Below are 23,815 nucleotides of genomic sequence, written 5' to 3'. Positions count from 1 at the left end.
TCTTAAAGTGTACCAGAGACAAGCTGTTTAAACATTCTTTTACTTACCCTGTGCTTCCTCCAGCCATAAGCATGGATGCATCCCTTGCTGTCCTTCCACGCTCCTCCATTAAACCACAAAATTTCTCCGGTATTCAGCTCAGTGAAGTAAGCAGGGGGCCTTTCTGCACAAGCGCAGAAGACCCTGGCTGACGGCACACAGTTAGACTGAGCCCGACTGAGCCGAGTACCGGGGGTTGATTGCGGCTGAACGGAGGATTGCACGAGGACTGTGGGAGGATCGCGAGGGACGCATCCATGCTTCTGGGGCTGGAGGAAGCCCTGGGTAAGTGAAACATTTTTAAACAGCTCATCTCTGGGTCACTTTAAGTTAGCACACAATTATGCGAAATTACACACAATTGAATTTCCGTGCAAAAACACAGAACACCTAAAGATGTAGGTGGCAGTCTAAGGGTTAACCAAGTAACATTCACTCACTTAACAATATATGTGTCATGCAGAAGCATAGGTAGGGTTTTTAGCGCCTGGGGACAAAGACAATTTTTGAGAGGGTGGAGTCAAATGTATAAATGCTGTTTAGATAGCCATATGTGCCCCCTTCCCTCTTTTCAGATAGCAAGTTGTGCTCCGCTTTTTCTGCTCCCTCAGCAGAGGGAGGGAGAGAAGCAGGGCACTTTGGGCAGCCAGCCAGCCGCCTCTCATGCACTTGGGGGTGCAGCAGCTGTGCTGAGCGCCCTCAAAGTGCTGCGTCCGGGGACATATTTCTCCCTTACCCCCCCCCCCCACCCCCCATAGCTACGCCTCTGGCATCATGTAGACAGGAAATGACAGGGAATTGGTTAATTTTTATAAAAAAAAAATATATATATTTTGCCTGGATTTCAGCTGTGGCTAAATTGCTGAAGGATATAAGAGGAATGCTTTTTTAAAGCGAAATTGGACTTTTATCGATTAAAAAAAAGCAACAATACCCTCAGTACATTGACAGACAAAGTGCACAGACAGACAAAGTTTGCTGACAATCAATTTAACAATGAATGAATTGAATGGAAGGAAAAAGGATGTGAGAGGTCTTCCTCACTTGATGTCATCTTCGTTGGCAAAGATAATGATGCCTCGAGCGTTCGGAGTCTCCAGCAGTCTGCTGATCACCTTATCGAACTCTCCCGGACGCGGCTCTCGGGGAATCTTAATAGACTGAGCGATGCACACGCCTTCTGCAAGAGACAGACAGACCAGGTATAGTAAACCACATTTTCCACACACAACAGCTTTGGCATGAGAAAAACTAACATTTCTAGTGTTCCGATCTCTAGCTATGATGCCTCTGTTTCTCTGGCTGTTTTGGACGGCAATACACAAATTACTTGTATCTATTCCAGATGACCAGAATACAGCAAAGTACCTAGCATTGGAAGGCAAGAGATTAGGGCGTGCAGCCCAGCAGGTGTCTATTGGTATCTAGAGATGGTTAAACACCAATATTGCTCAAGCAACCGCAAGCACGTGTATCCGGCATCAGGTGATCCCCGCTGGTCGGATACACGTGCTTCCGGTTGCTTGAGCAATACTGGTATTTAACCATCCCTATATACTAATAGATACCTGCTGAGCTGCACGCCCTAATCTCTTACTTCTCAGTACTTCCCCCCTCCCCTTTCCCAACTAATGCTTTCCTTAAATTGGCGTTCATTTGGAATAACATCCCCCCTTAGAGTGAAAGCCTGTGATCCACCCCCTGGCCATTTAAAGTTCCTGTATCATACTGCTCCTCATTATAGGATTTGTGTTATGTTTCCCCCATTGCAACCATTACATCCCTCAAGTGCAACCAAAATATGCCCCCACCCACATGTCCATCTAGGCCATACCATTATGTCCCCTCAATGAGACAATGTTCCCCAAAACAAGCAAGTATGGGGGCCATTTTAGGAAAAATTGGGCCATGGCCACAAATCATAAAGCTGTTATGAACACCACAAGCTATGATGTGGGAGACCCTAAGGAACTTGGAGCCAGCCAAGGGATGTTGTGCTGATCACCCCTATGGAATTACCAGACATGAGCATGCCCAATGGTCCCATCATTATTTCCTCCCAGTACTGCTACATTGTCCTGCCAGTGCTACACTCATGATCCCTCTGTGGCAAGTTAGAGGTAAGCTACACATACACATTATACTTAAAGAGAAACTCCGACCAAGAATTGAACTTTATCCCAATCAGTAGCTGATACCCCCTTTTACATGAGAAATCTATTCCTTTTCACAAACAGACCATCAGGGGGCGCTATATGGCTGATATTGTGGTGAAACCCCTCCCACAAAGAAAAGCTGAGTACCTACTCTTGGCAGTTTCCTGTCTGTGAACCTTGCTGCATTGTGGGAATAGCTGTTTCCAACTGCCAAAAACCATGCAGCAGCTACATCACCTGCCCACAGTAAAAATGTCACCATGTAATAAATGTCAGAATGTAAATCAGGGATTTAAAAGATTTTACAATGGGCAAACACTGACTAAATCATTTATACATAATTATTGTAAAAATGAAGCACTTTTTTTATTACATTGTTTTCACTGGTGTTCCTCTTTAAATCTGCCCAAATTTCTGACCATGGCAGTTTTGGTACATCATCTGCTACTAGAAAGATCTTTCTTTGATGAATAATCCAACCAAACTGTGGTGGATTCTTTCAGCTAAGCATTGGGTTAGCATGGAGTTTCCATGGCAATGTATCCATAGAAATTCAGTTCAACCTTCGGCCAAAGATTGTCAACTGCGGTAAGGACTACAGGCCTTGTATCAATCAGCAGACAATATGCTGCTACTACAGACTTTGCTCTGTGAAGTCTATGGGGAGGGCTACAGTTGTCAGTAAAGCCACATATACTTTTTGGCCTTCCAACTGAAGGTGATCAGACAGTAATGTGGGTGCCATCAAAAGACCATGCCTAAATTACTATAAAAACAGTGTAATTCGCCTTCCAGCAATAGCTGGAAATTACATCTTTCCCTCACTATCCATGGTGGCCTGGAGAGGGAATAGTAATTAACGCTTCCGGGACTTGTACAGGAGCAGGGTGAGCTGTTTTTTGGCTCGCACTGCACCCAAATTTCCTGGCGCCTTAATTAAATATATACATCTGAAGTATCATGTCTGCGGGCTCTTATAGGAATCATTAAAAGGTTTAAGACTTGGGCTAGATTAAGTAAAAGGTTGAGCTAGTTGCTTGGATTTCAAAAGTAAAAGAGATATGACAATCTATAAGGTTATCATTGCCAATACACACATCCAATTTGAATTGGCCTATGGCCAATTTTACCACCTCCATCTTTTATGAAGGTCAACAGATTTTGACTACTATAAACAGATTGAAGAGGTAACCTTTCACACTACGCAAATGTGGTAAAATTGGTCAGTGATTGGCTAATCAAAATTGAAGGTGTGTACCAGGCTGGTACACACTTTCAATTATGATTGACCAATCACTGACCAATTTTACCACCTCCCAGTAGTATGAGAGCCAACAGATGTTGAATACTATGAACACTACTATGAGTAGGTAAAAACTTGTTCTAAATGTAAGTGGTAACATTTTCATTGATTGGTCAATCATAATTGAAAGTGTGTACCAGGCTTAAGGCTGCGTACAAACATCCAATTTTGATTGGCAAATGATTGGCCAATTTTACCACCTCCATGTGGTATGAGGGTCAAAGATTTTGAATACTATGAGCAGATTATGTAGGTAAATTCTCTTACTACATGGAAATGGTAAAATCTACCAATCACTGGCCAATCAAAATTGAACACAAATCATGTTGATTAGTGTAAATTGTAAGTATTCAAATTGCAAGAAAAATTTCCCATGGTAGTGGGCATGCACTTGACCCGTGTTGGCCCACTTTGGGATTTACAAAAAAATCCCTGGCCTTGATATTTAATTTAAATGAATAAAAATATAGGGGGGAAAAAATGATGTCCCCACTGTAATGGATAGCGGAGATACCGCCGCAACAGCAAGTGGCATGGCGGCTATCTCTGCGTCGCAGCCGGCGGTTTCCGCCACACAGTTATATGCTGGTGCTTTGCCTGGTCCTTCTATCGCTCATAGACTAAGGGCTACGTGCGCGCGCGCCGAGCGAAAGGACCTTTATGCATCTAGAAGGGGAGTCAGCTGATCACTCGGTCAGCTGACTCCAGCTATGCTCTGGATTGACTGAGTGACTGGGGCGGCGCTATAGAGCGCGTTTAGTATATATATAGGACCTGCCTGTCAGTTGCTCCACGTCTGCTGTTGCATATGCTACGTGTTAGCACTCAGACCTAGTCAGATCCCAAAGTGTGCTAGAACCAGCTGGAGCTTGTGATCCACACTTAGCCAGATTCTGTTGATAGCTTAAACCTTCTGCTAGCCTAGTTTGACTATTCTTCTGCTCTCTGATTCGGTACCTTTGCCTATCTGATATAAGTTGCAGACTCTGCCTGAACTACTACTCTGATTTAGCTTCCTATCTCTGTACCGTATCTGTCCGTGTGTTGCTGAACCTGCTTGTCTGACTCTTCTGCCCTCACCAGGGAGCTTAGTCCTGGTGAGGGACTCTCAGTTTAGTTATCACCTGCTCCTCAGGTAGATAGCTGCAGTATAGTCGGAATCACCTGCTCCTCAGGTAGATAGCTGCAGTATAGTCTGAAACACCTGCTCCTCAGGTTGATAGCTGCAGTACAGTCTTCATCACCTGCTCCTCAGGTTGATAGCTGCAGTACAGTCTTAATCACCTGCTCCTCAGGTTGATAGCTGCAGTACAGTCTTAATCACCTGCTCCTCAGGTTGAGAGCTGCAGTACAGTCTTAATCACCTGCTCCTCAGGTGACTAGTTAATACAGCACTGTCGGGATCTCCTGCCCCTCAGGGAATCACCTGCTGCAGTACAGTCTGAATCACTCGCCCCTCGAGTGATCACTCTACATTGTCTCACTGTGTATCACGGGTGAAACTATCACCATTGCTCTGAGTCTCCAGCCTGCTGGGGTACTGATTACTGTGTTCCTTAGAGAAACCCCCTTCTTCCAGCCCCTCTGGGATAGTGGGTATCTCCACCAATATTACTGTTGCACCAAAACACTATCTTACACCTGTGTGTCCTGTGTCTTGCTATACTTGTATTATTGGTGATTCTGCAGATCACCACATAATCAGGTATAACATCTGTATTATTGGTGATACTGCAGATCACCAATAATCAGAAAATCTGTGCTTGCTGACACCAATCGTTACACCCACCTCCCAAGATTTATTGAACCCCTATACTTTGTACAGACTGGTATTCCCTGAGGAATTTGGGACCTGCAAGGGTAGGACTCCACCCCCTCCTGTTAGCAGATTTAGATATTACAACGGCATACTTTATTATCATTATTATTATTATTATTGCTTTATAAAGCGCCAATATATGCCGACTAGTTATTAGTGTTGGTCTTCAAATTCGTGTTTCTTCATTTGGAAGCTGGGGTTAAGCCGTACATCACAGTTCAGCATCAAAAGTAGTGGAGAGCGTCATGGGATTTTAGTCCACAGAGCATCTGGGTCACGTGAAGCACGATTTGAACTGCAACCCCGTGACCCTCTCCACTACCCTTGATGCTGAACTGGGGTGTAGGGCCTAATCTGGGTTTCAGAATTTAAAAATCCCACATTCGAACACCAACACTACTGAATATCTACAAGTCCCAACCCCTTACGTAGACACATGATTCAATGCAGGGTTTCTGGGCAATGCAGTCTAGCCTTTATTGGTGCTTCCTGTTTTGAGTGTCGCATGGTCACACCTGATTGGACTGTTGGACTTGGTTAAAGGATGAACTTACTGGCATCTCTGGAGATCTGTAAAAAGGCTTCAACCCCGCTTTCTCCATAGTTGCCCTCAGACGCCAGTGTAGATACGTAATTCCATCCGAGTTCTTTGACAATATCCACCATGGCCTGTGCCTGGTAGGAGTCCGGGGGCACCACGCGGGAAAAGAAGTCATAGCGGTTGTTGTCACTAAGCTCTGGGGCTGTTGAGGCGTAACTGATTTGGGGAATCTGAAAAACAGAACAATGGATAATCGGCCTCAGAAATCAATGGATGATAGACACATAGAAAGAGGTTTTCCCATTACACATTCGACAATACTTTAATCATCATTAACACCCTTGGTGGTCTGATTCCTTCCAGATTTTAGGGTCTAAAAGCGGTGCAATTTTTTAGCATGCTTTTAGACCCTAAAGCCTGGAAAAAAAATCACACCGCAGAGAGATCTGCAGCAGCCCCAGCACTCATTCACCTCCCTGGGATTTAGCGCTGCAGTTCTCCCTCCGTCCTCCGGGTGGCGCTGTAACCCTATAGTGAAATTGCCGGCTGTCGTCATGACAATAGACGACAAGCTCACCAGGGAAGCAGAGCCTTGGAGGAGAGGAAGAAGAATGGCGGCCAACGTCAGGATCCTCCGGGAGGTGAATAAAAACACCTGCATTGCTCTGCATAGACTTTCAGGCAGCTACCACGAGTTCAGCTTGGGATAATCGCTCCTAGCTTGTTTTTTTCACCCCGAGCTGGACTTGTGATAACCGCTAAGGCGGTTAATTACATTACAGTGTACCCAAGATGACATGATGAGAGAGACATGTGTATTTACAGTGCCAAGCATACAAATAACTAAGCTGTGTTCCTTTTCTTTGGGACCTAGTCAGACTATAGCCGTAATCTTCATTGTTCATTACAACCATAAGACTGGGTCCCCACTTAAGTGGAAAATATACATCTTTTTGTCCATTTTACCTTGGGCAGGACTGGGACCTTTTAGCCTGGGGCGAAAACAAAACCTAGAGGCCCTTTCATGGCAGCCCCAGCCCAAATCTTTCTTGTGTGCAAATGTATAGAGTGTAAAGGCTTGTACACAAAGTGCACAACCAACTCCACGACATGACCGACCCCACAACCAACCATTTACACAACTTTTATTTTCCACGCTTCAACCAACTAAACGACCAACTCATTGGCATACTGTGCGCGCACGCCAAATGAGGGACTGTATGACATGGCCACATTTAAAACATGTGCACGTCATCCAAACAACTTGTATATACGTGGCCAACTGCACGATATCAGCTCAACAGTCAGGTGAGTTGATCCCCTGGATGGATCTGGCAAACCACCTGTTATCAGTCGCTTTTCTAGTCATTTGCCACCCATGCACACGCCTCAATGTCGTCCAACAGACCAAATTCAGATGACAGTCAGGGGGATTTGTAGCATGCCGCTGGTGGTGCAGGGGTCAGGGGGAGCACCATTACAAATCTAAGGGGTGCTGATCCTCCGTCCCCCGCCCCATTCTGTAGCCTCCACTTTCTGTCCCGACAGCAGCTTGAACGACAATTTGAGCTTCCCGGCAGGGGTCACTCGCTCGCTCGCGGCATCCTGTGGTGCATGCTGGAAGGTGTAGTCCTGTTTGATGCGAGGAGTAAAGCATACTCGCATCTAGTGGCAATTAGCAGCTGGTGGTAGCTGCCGTTTTATCAGGCGCCACAAGTGCCCAAATTACCTGTAATAGCCGCCTATGGCGGCGCCCATATTGCCCGGCGTAATGGGTTACTTATCACGTTGTGCATCGGCGGGGGTGCTAGGGTTAGGTTTTAGTGGTGTTGGTGGCGGGGGGTCTCGGCGGATGGGTATCGGTTAGGGTTTAGCATTGGAGTGGGAGATTTCATGTTAGAGTGAGGTTAGGCCATAAAGGAATATCGTTAAAGATTACTGATATTCTGCTATCTGAATTACCCAGAAGAATATTGGTAATTTACCAATATTCTACTTACAGCTATCTCCGGTGCTCATTTTATACCTCCATCCCTTTTACAGTTTGCTCAAAACATGGAGACACACACGCCCATTAACGATAGAATCCCAAGGACGATCGATCACCTGATTCGATTGTTATGATTGATTGGGAATGATTGGTCAGGCCCACTACCGGATGCAAAACTGCTATCTAGTTAGACTGATGGGGATGATCCAAAAAGCAGATCAATTTCAATTATCTGATTAGATTGGTTAGCAGTTTTCTGTCTGTTATTGGGTCCAATAAAAATTTTTTCAATCGTTTATAGCAGTAGAACTTGTGGGATTGTATGGTTAATGGTCACCTAATAGGTGGCCATTAACAATATAATCCAGCAGACGTTTCCGGCGGTATAATCGAATTGAAAACATTGGTCATGCCCACTAATAGCCAAAAACCTGGTAATCAATTCAATCAGATTGATGGGATCAATCAGAAAAATAGATCAATCCCAACAATCTGATCCATCATGCCTTGTTACCACTATGCAGGCTGGTGGTGGTGGTGTAATGGTGTGGGGGATGTTTTCTTGGCACATTTTAGGCCCGTTAGTGCCAATTGGGCATTTTTTACATGCCATGGGCTACCTGAGCATTGTTTCTGACCATGTCCGCTGTGGGCAGCATGGTGGCGTAGTGGTTAGCTCTCTCGCCTTGCAGCGCTGGGTCCCTGGTTCGAATCCCAGCCAGGGCACTATCTGCAAAGAGTTTGTATGTTCTCTCCGTGTCTGCGTGGGTTTCCTCCGGGCACTCCGGTTTCCTCCCACATTCCAAAAAAACATACGGATAGGTTAATTGGCTCCCCCTAAAAATTGGCCCTAGACTACAGTACTTACACTACATAATATAGACATATGGCAATGGTAGGGATTATATTGTGAGCTCCTTTGAGGGACAGTTAGTGACTAGATATATATATATATATATACACTGTACAGCGCTGCGTAATATGTCGGCGCTATATAAATACTAAATAATAATAATAATGTCCATCCCTTCATGACCACCATGTACCTATCCTCTGATGGCTACTTCCAGCAGGATAATGCACCATGTCACAAAGCTCAAATCATTTCAAATTGGTTTCTTGAACATGACAATGAGTTATATTGAGAGGCTCCCTTTGCTGAATCTGTTATTTAGTTTGGCACTGTTATTGGCCTGAGGAAGCGGGCTCTGACCCGTGAAACGCGTTGCCTGTGCTAATAAAAACCTTTGTAAAATACAAAGATTTTTTTCGTCGTTGAGGTAAGCTACCTCAAATTTCCCGTTTTTAAACTGCTTTTAGATGCTTTTATTACACCAGGGCGCCTCTTATACCCTTATTATGACAATGAGTTCACTGTACTAAACTGGCCCCCACAGTCACCAGATCTCAACCCAATAGAGCATCTTTGGGATGTGATGGAACGGGAGCTTCGTGCCCTGGATGTGCATCCCACAAATCTCCATCAACTGCAAGATGCTATCCTATCAATATGGGCCAACATTTCTAAAGAAAGCTTTCCTTGTTGAATCAATACCACATAGAATTAAGGCAGTTCTGAAGGCGAAAGGAGATCAAACACTGTATTAGTATGGTGCTCCTAGTCCTTTAGGTGAATGTAGACCAAGGCCTACTCATATATACATATTTTGTAACGTGTGTACTTATACAGTTTTACTGAAATTATACCATAACTTGTAAATTGTGAAGAAAATTCACTTTGGCACCAAAAAAAATTCAAATGACATATGCCTCAGATCTTAAACACCCAAAAATCACAATTAAAATGATACCCTATATACACAATCAGATAGCTTTTGGGCCATGCAATACACTGTTAAACATGAACAGTCCTGACCGATTTCTCAATGCCATTTTTTGCACCATAATTTTAAAAATGGTATTTTTTACAGTTTGTTTTCCACTTTGGCACAATTTTTTTTTGAATTATATAGGCATCAGCTCTCAAACACCTCAAATTCTATTATCTTGCGACATCAGCTCTCAAACACCTCAAATTATATTCTCTTGCTTGTCACGGTTAAAATGATACCCTATATACACAGGATAGCTTTTTGACCATGCAATACACTGTTCACCATGATCAGTACCAACTGATTTTTCAAGGCCATTTTTTGCACCAAAAGTAATAGTCATTTTTTCTTACTGGATGGAGTGTCTGAACAGTTAAGAAAAGCCATTAATGTCACCATTCTGAAAACTAGAGACCCAGGCCTACTCAGATATACATATTTAGTAACATTTGTACTTATGCGGTTTTGCTGAAAATTGTACCATAACTTTGAAAATAGTAATTTTTTTACAGTTTGTTTTTTCACTCTGGCACAAAAAGAAAAAAACAAATTACATAGGCCTCAGCTCTCAAACAACCCAATTTTGCTTGTCATGGTTAAAATCATAACATATATACTTAATCAGTCAGCTTTTTGGGCACATGGCAGACTGTTAACTACCAGTAGCACTAAAGGCTATTTTTTTCACCAAATGTAACAATGTTATTCTTTCTTATCAAAGCTTCTGGAGTGACAGAACATTCAATACATGTCATAAATGTTACCATTCTGAAAACCAGAATGGGAACGTCCGCCTGGAGCGTCCTGCACATGCGCAGTACGATATCTTCACCTACTGCGCATGCGCAAGACACTCCCGCCGGCGGGCGCATGATCGAGGACATACACGTGCACAGGCATGGTGGTCAGCGACTGGCTCTGTAGCCAGAATCTAAACTAAACCCCAGCAGGGGACCGGAGGATCGTTCCAAGACCTCGCGTGACCAGGACGATTGCAGGGGGCTGGTAGAACCCCCAGGTAAGTGAAATTCTTTTTTTTTAAATTTAGTCAAGGTTCCCTTTAGGCAGGGAATACGCTTGTCGCGCTTCTGCGCATTTTGCCGCAGATGGCAAAACATGCATGTTTCTACAGGCTTTTGAAGTCAATAGTCTTGCGTGGGAAATGCGTGGTGTGACTGTTCGTTCTTTGCGTTCATTTTTCCACAACTTTTTGTTTTTTTCCACACTACGCACATGTTTGCATGCAGTATGTCGCCACAAACGCGGAAATACAGAAACGTTCATGGAAAACCATTTGCAATAAAAACGCAAAAGCTGATGGAGACCTGGGAATGGCAGGGGAAAATGGCCCTGCAAGTGTGTTCCCTGCCTTAAAGTGCATGTTTAGGCAGGTAATACACCTTTGCCGCAGACCGCAAAACGATGCATGATTCTACAGGCTATTGAAATCAAAAGCCTTGAGCAGGAAATATGTCGCGACCGCTCGTTCGTGTTTTGCATTTGCATTTTTAAATCACACAGCTTTCTGCTTTTTTCCGCACAACGCGCACATTGGCATACGGTACATACCTCCGCAAATGCGAAATCACAAACACAAAGGCCGACGGAGACCCATGAATCGCAGGGGAAAATGGCCCTGCAAGTGTGTTACCTGCCTAAACCTCTTGAGGACCACAAGTTTATACCCCACTAGTGACCAGGTGATTTTTCGCAATTCAGCACTTCACAGCTTTAACAGTGTATTGCTCAGTCATACAACTTCTGTAATGCCGCGGGGAGGAGGGGCATGCTGTGGGGTAGAGAGGGGATGCAGGGGGAATCCCCAGAGATGTGCGTGCAGGGCCGAGGGGTGTCCATAGATGGGGCTGGGATGCCCATGGATACGGCTGGAAAGCGGGACGGGGGTGAACGGTGGCACACGAAGGCGCCAATTAAAGAGGAGAACAGACATGGGAGGGATAGAGAATTCCGCCAATCAGGCTGAACTACGGAGATCTGCGGAGAAGGGGAGGAAAGTAAAGGAGAAGAAAAAACCCAGCATGCACTGCAACGTCTCTTTTGTGGCTGATGTAAGAATAAGAGCAGGGCACATGGGGACTGAATATTCTTCTGGAAAATAAAAGTAAGATTGATTATGAACTTTTGAATTGCCTGTTTAACATCATTTTTACTCATTTGACATTTAAAAATAGAGAATTGATTTTGGATTTTATGCCTGACAGTTACTCTTTTAAGCCTACCAAATAAAATCAGTTTTAGTCACCTGGGGCATCTACCAGCCCCCTGCAGCTGTCCGGTGCCCTCGCAGTCATCATCGGATGCTCCTGTCCCCCGCCGCCAGCTACTTTCACTTTGCTGACAGGCCTGGCCAGGCGAAGCCTTCTACGCGTTCCATCCGCAACAGCCTCCTGCGCCTGCACAGGGAACACGTAGAAGGAGGTGCATGGCCAGGCCTGCGCAGGCGCAGTAAGCCTTTTGGCCGAAAGTAAAAGTAGCTGGTGGAGGGGGACAGGAGGATCTGATTGTGACTGCGAGGGCACCAGAGAGCTGCAGGGGGCTGGTAGATGCCCCAGGTGACTGTCTAAAACTGATTTATTTTTTATGACAGGCTTAAAGTGAACCAGAGACAAATAGATCAGTGAACCAGAGTGAAACCAGAGACAAAGTGAACCAGAGACAAATAGATCTAAGCAAAGCCAGACTGAATGCTCAGTCTGGTATTTTATCAGGGCTGCTAACAAGCAGGCTGAGCAGTGAAGAATGAAACAGAGAGCAGGGTAGGTATTTTCTCTATTGTTCCCACTGATATATATGGTAAAATACATGAGGGTGCTTCGTCTCTGGTTCACTTTAAGTATCCCTTTAAGGACCAGATCAATTATCACCTTTCAGCGCTCCTCCTTTCATTTGCCAATAATTGAATCACTACTTATCACAACAAAATGATCTATATCTTGTTTTTTGCCACCAATTAGGTTTTCCTTAAGTGGTACATTTTGCTAAGAATTATTTTATTCTAAATGCATTTTAATGGGAATAATAAGAAAAAAAATGGAAAAAAATTCATTATTTGTGTTTTTGGCCATTATAGTGACAGAAATCTTACAGTACAGTTTTGCATCGTAATAGCGAATTTTGATGTGAAATTACGATTATGAGAAATTTGAGCTCAACACCAATCATTGTTGTATAATGGAATGTATCAGGGCTGTTGTTGTGTAGGTGGTCCCAGTAGGACAGCATATATATATCTGTGACAACTTTATCTCTACCACTTACAATTCTCTCTTTTTTCTCTCACCTTGCACTCTATCACCTTCTGTTTTTCTCTCTTTCCTCCTCGTGTGATCTAGGTTCTCTCTCTGCCGCTTTACACATTGCACTCTCTCTCTCCCGCAGCCACTGCTGTCACTCTGTTACTACCCTCTCTCTCTCTCCTTCTCTCTCTCCCGCAGGCCGCAGCCACTGCTGTCTCTCTGCTGCTACTCTCTCTCTCTCCCGAAACCACTCTGCTGTGTCTCTCCACTCCTTTGCACTCTCTCTCTCTCTCATGCTGCCACAGTAATGTGTCTTTCTGCCGCTACTCTGTCTCTCTCTACCGCAGCCACTGTGCTGTGCCTCTCTGCTGCTACTTTCTCTCTCTCTCTCCCGCGGCCACTGCTGTCTCTCTGCCACTACCCTCTCTCTCTCTCTCTCTCTCTCAATCTCCCGCGGCCACTGCTGTCTCTCTGCTGCTACTCTCTCCCGCAGCCACTGTGCAGTCAGTGTCTCTCCGCTCCTTTGCACTCTCTCCTGCTGCCACTGTGCTGTGTCTTTCTGCCACTACTCTGCCTCTCTCTCCCGCAGCCACTGTGCTGTCTCTCTCTGTTGTCTTCCTCCCCGTTGCTTTCTCTACACTAGCTATTCCTCATTCACCCACCAGATTCCACCTGCGCACAAATGTGCCTCCTTATGCTAATAATAATAATAAACTATATGGTCCAGTAACCTTGTATCAATACTTGAGACCGCATACATAATTTATAGTGGTTTGTGTATTGCAGGAATGAATCAGCGTCAGGACTGGCGCTGTGGGAGGCTTCCTGTGTGTCTGTGTAGCGAGAGGTACATGGCCTTCGCTGCTCGCGGAGCATGCTGCTCGGCACTGGGGGATACAGCAATGCTCCACAATATGGAAAAGAGCAGCTTCTCTTCTTCACATCAATGGATGCTGAAGTTGTGTTCTGTTTTCCCCTTCAGCACCTGTCAAAACACTCCCACGTAGGCAGGAGCCGCATTTACTGTACCCGGCGCGGTTCTGTGAAACCGATCTGCTTACAGGGAACTGAGCACAAAGCGCTTCAAAGCATACCGGTGGCTGATACACATCTGTGCACAGGAGGCCTTCTTCCTCTCATTTTTCAGGTGCCACGTCTTCTTCATTGAAAACAATATATTATCTTTCTTTTAATCACAACTAATGACATTTAGCACCATCCCCAAAAGGGGGTGAAAGCAGAGGTGCAACGAAAAATAACGTGGCTCCGAAGCAAAATTTTGGTGGCGCTGTCAGCAGGGCTGTTTCTGGACATAGGCTGTCCAGGCAAAGGCCTGGGGTGCCCTCTACTGTACGGAACACAATACTGCAATCTTTATAAAATGTTACACTGTCCAAATAATTTATGAATGAATAGTGTAAAATATAGGCAATTTTATTCATTAAAGGACAACTGAAGTGAGAAGTATATGGAGGCTGCCATATTTATTTCCTTTTAACCTGCTGGGCGGTCTGGACGAGCTCAGCTCGTCCAGTACCGCCGGAGCCTGCCGCTCAGGCCCTGCTGGGCCGATTTGGCTCAAATAAAAAGCAGCACACGCAGCCGGCACTTTGCCAGCCGCGTGTGCTGCTTGATCGCCGCCGCTCTGCGGCGATCCGCCGCGAGCAGCGGCGAAAGAGGGCCCCCCTAGCCGCCTGAGCCCAGCGTAGCCGGAACAAAAAGTTCCGGCCAGCGCTAAGGGCTGGATCGGAGGCGGCTGACGTCAGGACGTCGGCTGACGTCGATGACGTCACTCCGCTCGTCGCTATGGCGACGATGTAAGCAAAACAAGGAAGGCCGCTCATTGCGGCCTTCCTTGTTTATTCTGGGCGCCGGAGGCGATCGGAAGATCGCCTCCGGAGCGCCCTCTAGTGGGCTTTCATGCAGCCAACTTTCAGTTGGCTGCATGAAATAGTTTTTTTTTTATTAAAAAAAAACCCTCCCGCAGCCTGCCTGGCGATCTTAATAGAACGCCAGGCAGGTTAAACAATACCAGTTGTCTGGCAGTCCTGCTGATCTATGTGGCTGCAGTTGTGTCTGAATAACACCAGAAACAAGCATGCAGCTAATCTTGTCAGATCTGACAATATTGTCAGAAACACCTGATCTGCTGCATGCGTGTTCAGGGGCTATGGCTGAAAGTATTACAGGTAGAGGATCAGCAGGACACAGCCAGGCAACTGGTATTGCTTAAACGGTAATAAATATGACCAGGGCCGGCCCTAGACTTTTTGCCGCCTGAGGCAAATTTTGTACAAATTATTGCTGCCGCCCCCCCCCCCCCCCGAGCTGGAGGGGTAGCGGGCAGGACAGGGGTATTGGGCCTAGCGGCGGGGAAGGGGTCGGACCTCCCCTTCCTCGCCTGGGTCCCCCGTCCTCCGCTCCCCTCCAGCCTTAAATAGATCAGAAGCGCTACTCGTAAGAGGCAGTGGGCGGAGAGGACTCACCTCTTCCTCGCTCGATCCAGCGTGCGCTCCACTGACGTCACTTCCTGCAACGCCGTCCACTTACAATACAGTGGGCGGCGTTGCAGGAAGTGTCGTCAGTGGAGCGCACGCTGGATCGAGGAAGAGGTGAGTCCTCCCCGCCTACTGCCTAGCGCTTCTAATTTATTTAAGGCTGGAGGGGTGCGGAGGACGGGGAACCCAGGCGAGGGAGGGGGGGGTCCGACACCCCTCCCCGCCGCTAGGCCCAATACCACCGTCCTGCCCGCTACCCCTCCACCTCGGCGGCCGGCTCCCCGCACCCACCGACGGGCAGATGCCGCCCCTAGAAATGTGCCGCCTGAGGCAAAAGTTTCACCCCGCCTCATGAGCGGGCCGGCCCTGAATATGACAGCATCCATATGTTTCTCACTTCAGTTGTCCTTTAAGTTACCTTCAGTTAAGTTCCTCTTTAAAGGGCACTATGGCGAAAAATTGTAAAATGTAAAATATGTGCAAACATAGACAAATAAGAAGTACGTTTTTTCCAGAGTAAAATGAGCCATACAATGGTTTGCTAAAGTATTCGGCCCCCAGAGCCGGCCTTTGGGGGGGGGCAAGTGGGGCAATCGCCCCAGGCCCCGCACCTGAAGAGGCCCCGCACCCTCTGCAGGAGCCTCGGATTTCTGAATCATATGATGTCTTGACTCCTGCGGCTGCGGGCCTGCCAAGGTGCATCATTTAATTAGAACAGCTACGAGTGCTGTTCGGCAACTCCTCCTCCTCCCTCCCCACAGGCTTAGTGTAATCTTCTACACAGATGTCAGCGTCAAGCGTGCTTACGCTGACCTGACGTCTCTTGAGTGTGGCATGGCGGGAAGAGCGAGGGGAGAGATGCGAGAGGCAGAGATCATGACGGGGAGCTGAGCTCAGCTGACACACATTCCAAGTGTGTAGTTTGAAGTGCGGCAGAGGACCGAAAGCTGATCAGCCAGCCGTGACTAGGACAGGGGAGAGCCAGCCTCAGAGACAGCAGCGAGAGGAACAGGCTCACCCATGCTGGTGAGAGGGGAGGAGGAGAGCGAGTGCTGCTGGTGAATTGAAGTCTGAAGAGGGGATGACAGTGGAGAGGATGTGCTGCAGGTGTCTGTAGTGCAGACTGGAGTTGCTGGGAGCAGTGGTTCCACAGAGAGAAAAGGAAGCTTGTGTGAGTAACTGCAGTAATGATCTTTTTCTCCCAAATATTCTGGTTTATTTTCTGACAATCATGTCACTTTTATTGAGTATTCTCTATAGTCTGATTCAAATCTGTTATTGTAAAAATGCTCTTAATTTTTTTTTAAGAAAACGGACCTGAACACATGTTTTTCTTGCATTCTGTGCATCTCCGTGTTCCCACCCCAATACGTCTCCCACCGTATATTTCCACATTATGTATTCAGCCTAATGTCCTACTATATTGGTTTTATATATTTATATAGCACTGACCTCTTCTGCAGCACATTACAGAGTACATAGTCATGTCACTGACTGTCCTCAGATGAGCTCACAATCTAATCCTAGCATATTCACAGTGTAATGTCCTATCATATTATTATCATGTATTTATATAGCACTGACATCTCCTGCAGCACATTACAGAGTACATAGTCATGTCACTGACTGTCCTCAGATGGGCTCACACTCTAATCCTACCATAGTCCTAGTCTAATGTCCTACTATATTATTATTTTGTATTTATATAGCACTGACATCTCCTGCAGCACATTACAGAGTACATAGTCATGTCACTGACTGTCCTAAGGGGAGCTCACAATCTAATCCTACCATAGTCCTAGTCTAATGTCCTACCATATTATTATTATGTATTTATATAGAACTGACATCTTCTGCAGCACTTTACAGAGTACATAGTCATGTCACTGACTGTCCTCAGAGGAGCTCACAATCTAATCCTACCATATTCACAGTGTAATGTCCTATCATATTATTATTATGTATTTATATAGCACTGACATCTCCTGCAGCACATTACAGAGTACATTGCCATGTCACTGACTGTCCTAAGAGGAGCTCACAATCTAATCCTACCATAGTCCTAGTCTAATGTCCTACCATATTATTATTATGTATTTATATAGCACTGACATCTTCTGCAGCACTTTACAGAGTACATAGTCATGTCACTGACTGTCCTCAGAGGAGCTCACAATCTAATCCTACCATATTCACAGTGTAATGTCCTACCATATTATTATTATGTATTTATATAGCACTGACATCTCCTGCAGCACATTAGAGTACATAGTCATGTCACTGACTGTCCTCAGATGGGCTCACAATGTAATCATATTCATAACCAGAGTACCTAGCAGAAACATACGCAGGCGGGGGGAACATACAAACTCCTTGCTGATGTTGGCCTGGCTGGGATTCGAACTGGGGACCCAGCGCTGCTATGCGAGAGTGTTAACCATTACATATATACATTCATACACACAGCATAGCTGTGTCTCTAGGCCCCGCATATGACACTCGCCCCAGGCCCCGCATACTCTAAGGCCGCCTCTGGTTGAAGTTTTCCACATTTTGTCATATTACGGACCACAAACATGAATCAATTTTATTGGAATTCCACGTGAAAGACCAAAACAAAGTGATGTACACGTGAGAAATGGAACGAAAGTCATACATGATTCCAAACATTTTTAACAAATAAATAACTGCAAAGTGCAGTGTGCATAATTATTCAGCCCAATTTGGTCTGAGTTCAGTCAGTTGCCCATAGACATTGCCTGTGGAGTGCTAATGACTAAATAGAGTGCACCTGTGTGCAATCTGATGTCAGTACAAATACAGCTGCTCTGTGACGGCCTCAGAGGTTGTCTAAGAGAATACTGGGAGCAACAACACCATGAAGTCCAAAGAACACACCAAGTTATTGATAAAGTTATTGAGAAATTTTAACTGTTGAAGTGACCATTCAGAAATGGAAGGAGTATGGCACAACTGTAAACCTACCAAGACAAGGCCGTCCACCTAAACTCACAGGCTGAACAAGGAGAGCGCTGATCAGAAATGCAGTCAAGAGGCCCATGGTGACTCTGGACGAGCTGCAGAGATCTACAGCTCAGGTGGGAGGCTGTCCATAGGACAACTAATAGTCGTGCTCTGCACAAAGTTGGCCTTTATGGAAGAGTGGCAAGAAGAAAGGCATTGTTAACAGACAAGAATAAGAAGTCCCATTTGCAGTTGCCACAAGCCATGTGGGGGACACATCAAACGTGGAAGAAGGTGCTCGGGTCAGATGAGACCAAAATGGAACTTTTTGGCCAAAATGCAAAATGCTATGTGTGGCGCAAAACTAACACTGCACATCACTCTGAACACACCATCCCCACTGTCAAATGTGGTGGCAGCATCATGCTCTGGGGGTGCTTCTCTTCAGCAGATACAGGGAAGCTGGTCAGAGTTGATGGGAAGATGGATGGAGCCGAATACAGAGCAATCTTGGAAGAAAACCTCTTGGGGTCTGCAAAAGACTTGAGACTGGGGCGGAGGTTCACCTTCCAGCAGGACAACGACTCTAAACATAAAGCCAGGGCAACAATGGAATGGTTTTAGACAAAACATATCCATGTGTTAGAAATGGCCCAGTCAAAGTCCAGGTCTAAATCCAATCGAGAATCTGCGGCAAGATCTGAAAACTGCTGTTCACAAACGCTGTCCATCTAACCTGACTGAGCTGGAGCTGTTTTGCAAAGAAGAATGGGCAACGATTTCAGACTCTAGATGCGCAAAGCTGGTAGAGACATACCCTAAAAGACTGGCAGCTGTAATTGCAGCAAAAGGTGGTTCTACAAAGTATTGACTCAGGGGGCAGAATAATTACGCACACCCCACTTTGCAGTTATATATTTGTAAAAAATGTTTGGAATCATGTATGATTTTCGTTCCACTTCTCACGTGTACACCACTTTGTATTGGTCTTTCACGTGGAATTCCAATAAAATTGATTCATGTTTGTGGCAATAATATGACAAAATGTGGAAAACTTCAAGGGGGCCGAATACTTTTGCAAACCACTGTATGTGTATTTCTTTTAAATATATTTACATATGTAGTACCAATGCAACCTATTTCTGAGCCTTCTGTCTCTGGCCCACAGCTGTATGCTCCATCCCCTATTGCCTGATGAAGCGGGGCCACACCTGTGAAACGCGTTGCAACTGTTTTTTGGAGTATATTAATAAATCTAAACCTTTGAAAATTGACAGTTTCATGTCTGCTTTGAGGAGGTAAGTCCACCACTGCCTCCTCAGCAATTTTAAAGTTTTTAGCATATTTTATCCTGTTGGCGCCTCTGTTCAATTCCTGCAATACCTGTGTCCACCCCTGGTGGAGGGGTGCTATACCCCCTTCTTTACGATCTACAGAGAGCGACTTCTTAATCCTGAGTGGGGACAACCTGGTTTGTGAGTATCAATTTACTTACACTATCCATCAAATCCAATACATACTACACTATATTGGTCTCTCGGTGTTTCTCTTTTCGCACTTAAAAACCAGTCTCTGAACTATGTCTCTAAAAAGATTTAAATTGCAAAAAGACTCGCGTAATAGTGATCTAAATCGTTATCATTTATTTACTGCTTACAAAAGTGGAATGTCACAGTAAATTGTAGCGTCCGTGACGAGCCTTGCTCAGCAGAAGCGGGGAGCGCGCAGTCCTGAAATATTCACAGCCCATCGCAGTTCATCATCGGTACATGACCAGCTGAGGCTGTGTTTGATGTGACGGGCAGATAATCCGCAGTACAGCGCTCTGCGGGTGGGTGTCATGAACCGCCTACATAATCTCTAACCTTGCGCGCTGCCAGAGCGGCCTAGCACAAGCCTTACACGTTTAATTTGATTACTGCGAGCGGCTCCAGCCTAAAAATCGTTACAAGGTCTCTGTTCTGACACACAAAGATAATCTGAGATTCTGGCTCGCTAGCTTGATATAAATGCCATCATTCCCTCCAGTCAGTCGAGAACGAATGTGAGCGGCTCTCGTCGGAGAAAGGCTAGATCCACACTATGGCAAACTGGCAGTGTGTATGGAGGTGCTTTTGCTAGCTCAGATTCACACCTGCTCCTGTTATAATTGCCTGATGAAGCGGGTGTAGACCCACGAAATGTGTTGCATTGTGGAGTTACGAATATTTTTTCTACTGATATAACTGACTATTTTGAGTCTGCTCGGGAAGATAAGTCCACCTCTACCTCCCTTTTTAAACTGTTTTTACTCTAACCTGGCACCTCTGTTCAATTAATAACCCAGTAGGGCAACGTGTACAGTCACAGCGGATCTGATGTACATTTATATATGAACTGCTGTGTCTGTCGATATATGTTTCTGTATCCATTGGTGTCTGTCGTAGTATGCGCTTTTTGTTTCTTTAACAATGAACAGCAAGTTAAGGTGCCCATACATTATTCAGTTTGCGCCATCAACATTTAGCCATTTTGATCATAATGATCGAATCTGGCAGAGATTAATGCCGCTACTAGGCTGCCCAATTTATCGTCGAAACGATTGATCCAGCATGGTGTAAAGATCTCACCAAGGGCATACCTAGAAATCACTGGTCCCCCCCTGCGAAACTTTGGATGGTGTCACCAGTATAGCTAGCCAGCTATAGGTAGCCAGCCAGGGGCGTAACTAGGAATCGCCGGGCCCCACTGCAGAAATTCTGAGTGCCCCACCTCCCCTATTGTTACGCCCATGTAGCCAGCTATAGGAGCCCCCAGTATAGATAGCCAGTTATAGGTGCCCCAGGGGGATGCAGTGGTGGGAAGAGGAGCCTGACCCCCCCCCCCCCCCCCCGCTCCTCACCTCAGGCTCCCCTTTCAGTGCTCTCCCCTCCAGTATTGACAGCAGCAGGCAGGGAACGCAGACTCACCTCTTCTGCGTTCCATGCCACATCTGCTATTCTCTGCAGCGTCGCTCACTCTACTTCCTGACTAGCTCAGGAAGTAAAGTGAGGCTCTGCAGAGAAGAGCTGGCATCGCCTGGAACGAGGAATAGGTGAGTCCGCATTCCCTACCCGCTGCCGTCAATACTGAAGAGGAGAGCACTGAAGGCGGAGCCCAAGTTGAGTGAGGGGGGGGGGACGGGCTCCCTTCCCTGCCACTGTGTGTGCCCGCTGCTCCCCCTTCCTGCACTGAGCCCCCTCCTGCCCCTAAAATCATCTCCGGAGGGCCCCTTCTGGCATCTCTGCCTGAGGCCCCCCTGCGGCTGCATCCGTTGCAGGGACTTTTGTCACGCCCCTGGATTAAAAGGGCTTGGTCGGTTGCACAGCGTTTGATCGATGGTCCAGACAGACCCCACAGCGAATTTACACGCAGGCCCAAAGTAAAAATGGAAGTAGCTCATCTATCCACCACAAGCCTCCTCTAGCATCATTTGTGGAGAGGGGAGTACCCCATGAACCCATGACCCCGTCATATACATTAGACGGGGTCACAGGGTACATGCGCCCCCGATGATGCAGTGAATACATTACAGGAGGCACACCGCAGATAGGGGAGCTGCTTCCACACTCATTACGGTCCTGGAGGGGGGACAATACATGGGGAGGCGGCAGGCGGATTACTATTATTGATGTAAAAAGTGCCAACATATTCCATGGCGCTGAACAAAGTAGGAAAACAAACAAGGGGTAAATAATGATCCAGACAATGATATACATCAAATATGGACACTGGTACAAAATACAGAACTGGTGGTACAATAACAGAGGTAGCATGACGAATAAAATGTATAACAGAGTGCAAGCTATGAAATGATCAACAAAATCCAAGACACAAAAGGATGACCCCGTCCTTGCGAGCTTACAATCTAAAGGAATGGGGGGGGGGGGGGACAAGAGGTGGGAGGTATGCGTTATTCATACAGGCTCAGTGCCTGTTTACGTTATCTAGTAAGGAGTAAAACTTGAGAGGTTGAAGAGGAATGGCCTAAGGTAGAGCTTATGCTTGTTGGAAAAAGTGAGTTTTGAGGGAGCGTTTACAGATTTCAAAGGTTGGAGAGTGACGGATGTGCTGCGGCAGGGCATTCCAGAGAAGGGGTGAGACACGTGAGAAGTCTTGCATACATGAATGCGAGGAGGTGATTCTAGAAGAGGACAAAAGAAGCTCCCGTGCAGATCTGAGATTGCGGTTGGGTTGGTATCTGGAGACTAGTGAGGAGATGTAGAGGGGATAGAGATTGCGGAAATCTTGGCAGGTTAGGGATAAGAGTTTAAAATGTATCCTCTGGGTAATTGGCAGCCAATGAAGAGCTTGACAGAGAGGAGCAGCAGAGGAAGAGCGAGAGAGATGAATGAGATCATCGATACAGATTGGAGCAGTGCCAGTGGGTTCGTTGGTAGTCCAAGGGAGATATGATAAGAGCAGGCGGATGCAGCAGCCTGGCAAGCAGAGACAGCAGTGCTAGGATGATTTCTAATGGACTTTATGCTGAAATCCATGGTAAATCTGTCTGCAGTGTGTGGCCAGGTAACAGATCCCTTTCTGAACAGATTTGATCGGAGAGGGATCTATCAGATGGTCGATCTGGTGGCCATCGTCTAATGTATGGCCACCATTAGACTAAATGGTGCTGTCTTACAAGATAGGAATTTGTGCTCCACTTGAGCATACATGTCAAACTCTGGCCCATGGGCCAAATCTGGCCCTCAGAGCCATTACATTTGGCCCTCAAGTGTTTTCCCCAATTTTCATTATGTCTGGACCACCAGGGAAACAATATTAGAGGCGAAGCCCTAGATCACCAGGGAAAGCATATGGGGGTGGGAGGGGGAAAGCACTAGACACCAGGGAACTGTATAGGGGGGGGAGGGGGTTTCCAGGCACTAGACACCAGGGAACTGTATAGGGGAGGGTGGGGGCCTCTAGACACCTGGGAACTGTTTAGGGTTTGAGGGGGCCATTAGACACCTGGGAAATTTATAGGGGAGGGAAGTGGCCACTAGACATTGAGGTTGGCCTCAATGGCCATTGTCCAATTTCAGCCCACTTTGTATTTGAGTTTGACACCACTGCGCTAGAACAATGGAAAAAATGGATGCGATGAACAATAACGTGTTTGAACGTCTTTCACACATCCGTTTATCCGCTTGTCTCCGCTCCGCTTAGATTCAGCATGATCCTAGCCTATTGATGGAGCAGAGTGCTCTGTGCCCACAGACAGGCACTCAGTATAACACGTTAGAATTCTTTACTGAAGAAAAACATGCAGAGATATATCATATACACCACCATCAGGAAATGCAGCTTACTCGGAACACAGAGTGACTACAGGAAAACACAATACTATAGAGATCTTCACATCATTTTACAAACAGTGACATCTTGTGGTTGCTTTACT

General features: G+C 46.1%; 1 protein-coding gene across 4 annotated transcripts in view; it reads right to left on the bottom strand.

Moving 5' to 3' along the window:
* The window catches only part of LOC137527750 (metabotropic glutamate receptor 6-like), an 89,637-nt gene that overhangs the window by 20,887 nt on the left and 44,935 nt on the right, over window positions 1-23,815 (bottom strand). For all 4 annotated transcript variants that reach the window (XM_068248621.1, XM_068248619.1, XM_068248620.1 and 1 more), the window contains exons 3-4: window positions 5,872-6,088; window positions 1,084-1,219 (exon numbers count right to left, since the gene is read on the bottom strand). In XM_068248621.1, the coding sequence (XP_068104722.1) occupies window positions 1,084-1,219; window positions 5,872-6,088 (353 nt within the window). The remainder of the gene's footprint in view (window positions 1-1,083; window positions 1,220-5,871; window positions 6,089-23,815) is intronic.

The sequence above is a fragment of the Hyperolius riggenbachi genome, chromosome 8, assembly GCF_040937935.1.
Source record: "Hyperolius riggenbachi isolate aHypRig1 chromosome 8, aHypRig1.pri, whole genome shotgun sequence".
NCBI lineage: Eukaryota > Metazoa > Chordata > Amphibia > Anura > Hyperoliidae > Hyperolius > Hyperolius riggenbachi.
Note: the sequence above shows the minus strand (reverse complement) of the source record. Positions and strands in the feature narration are given on the sequence as shown.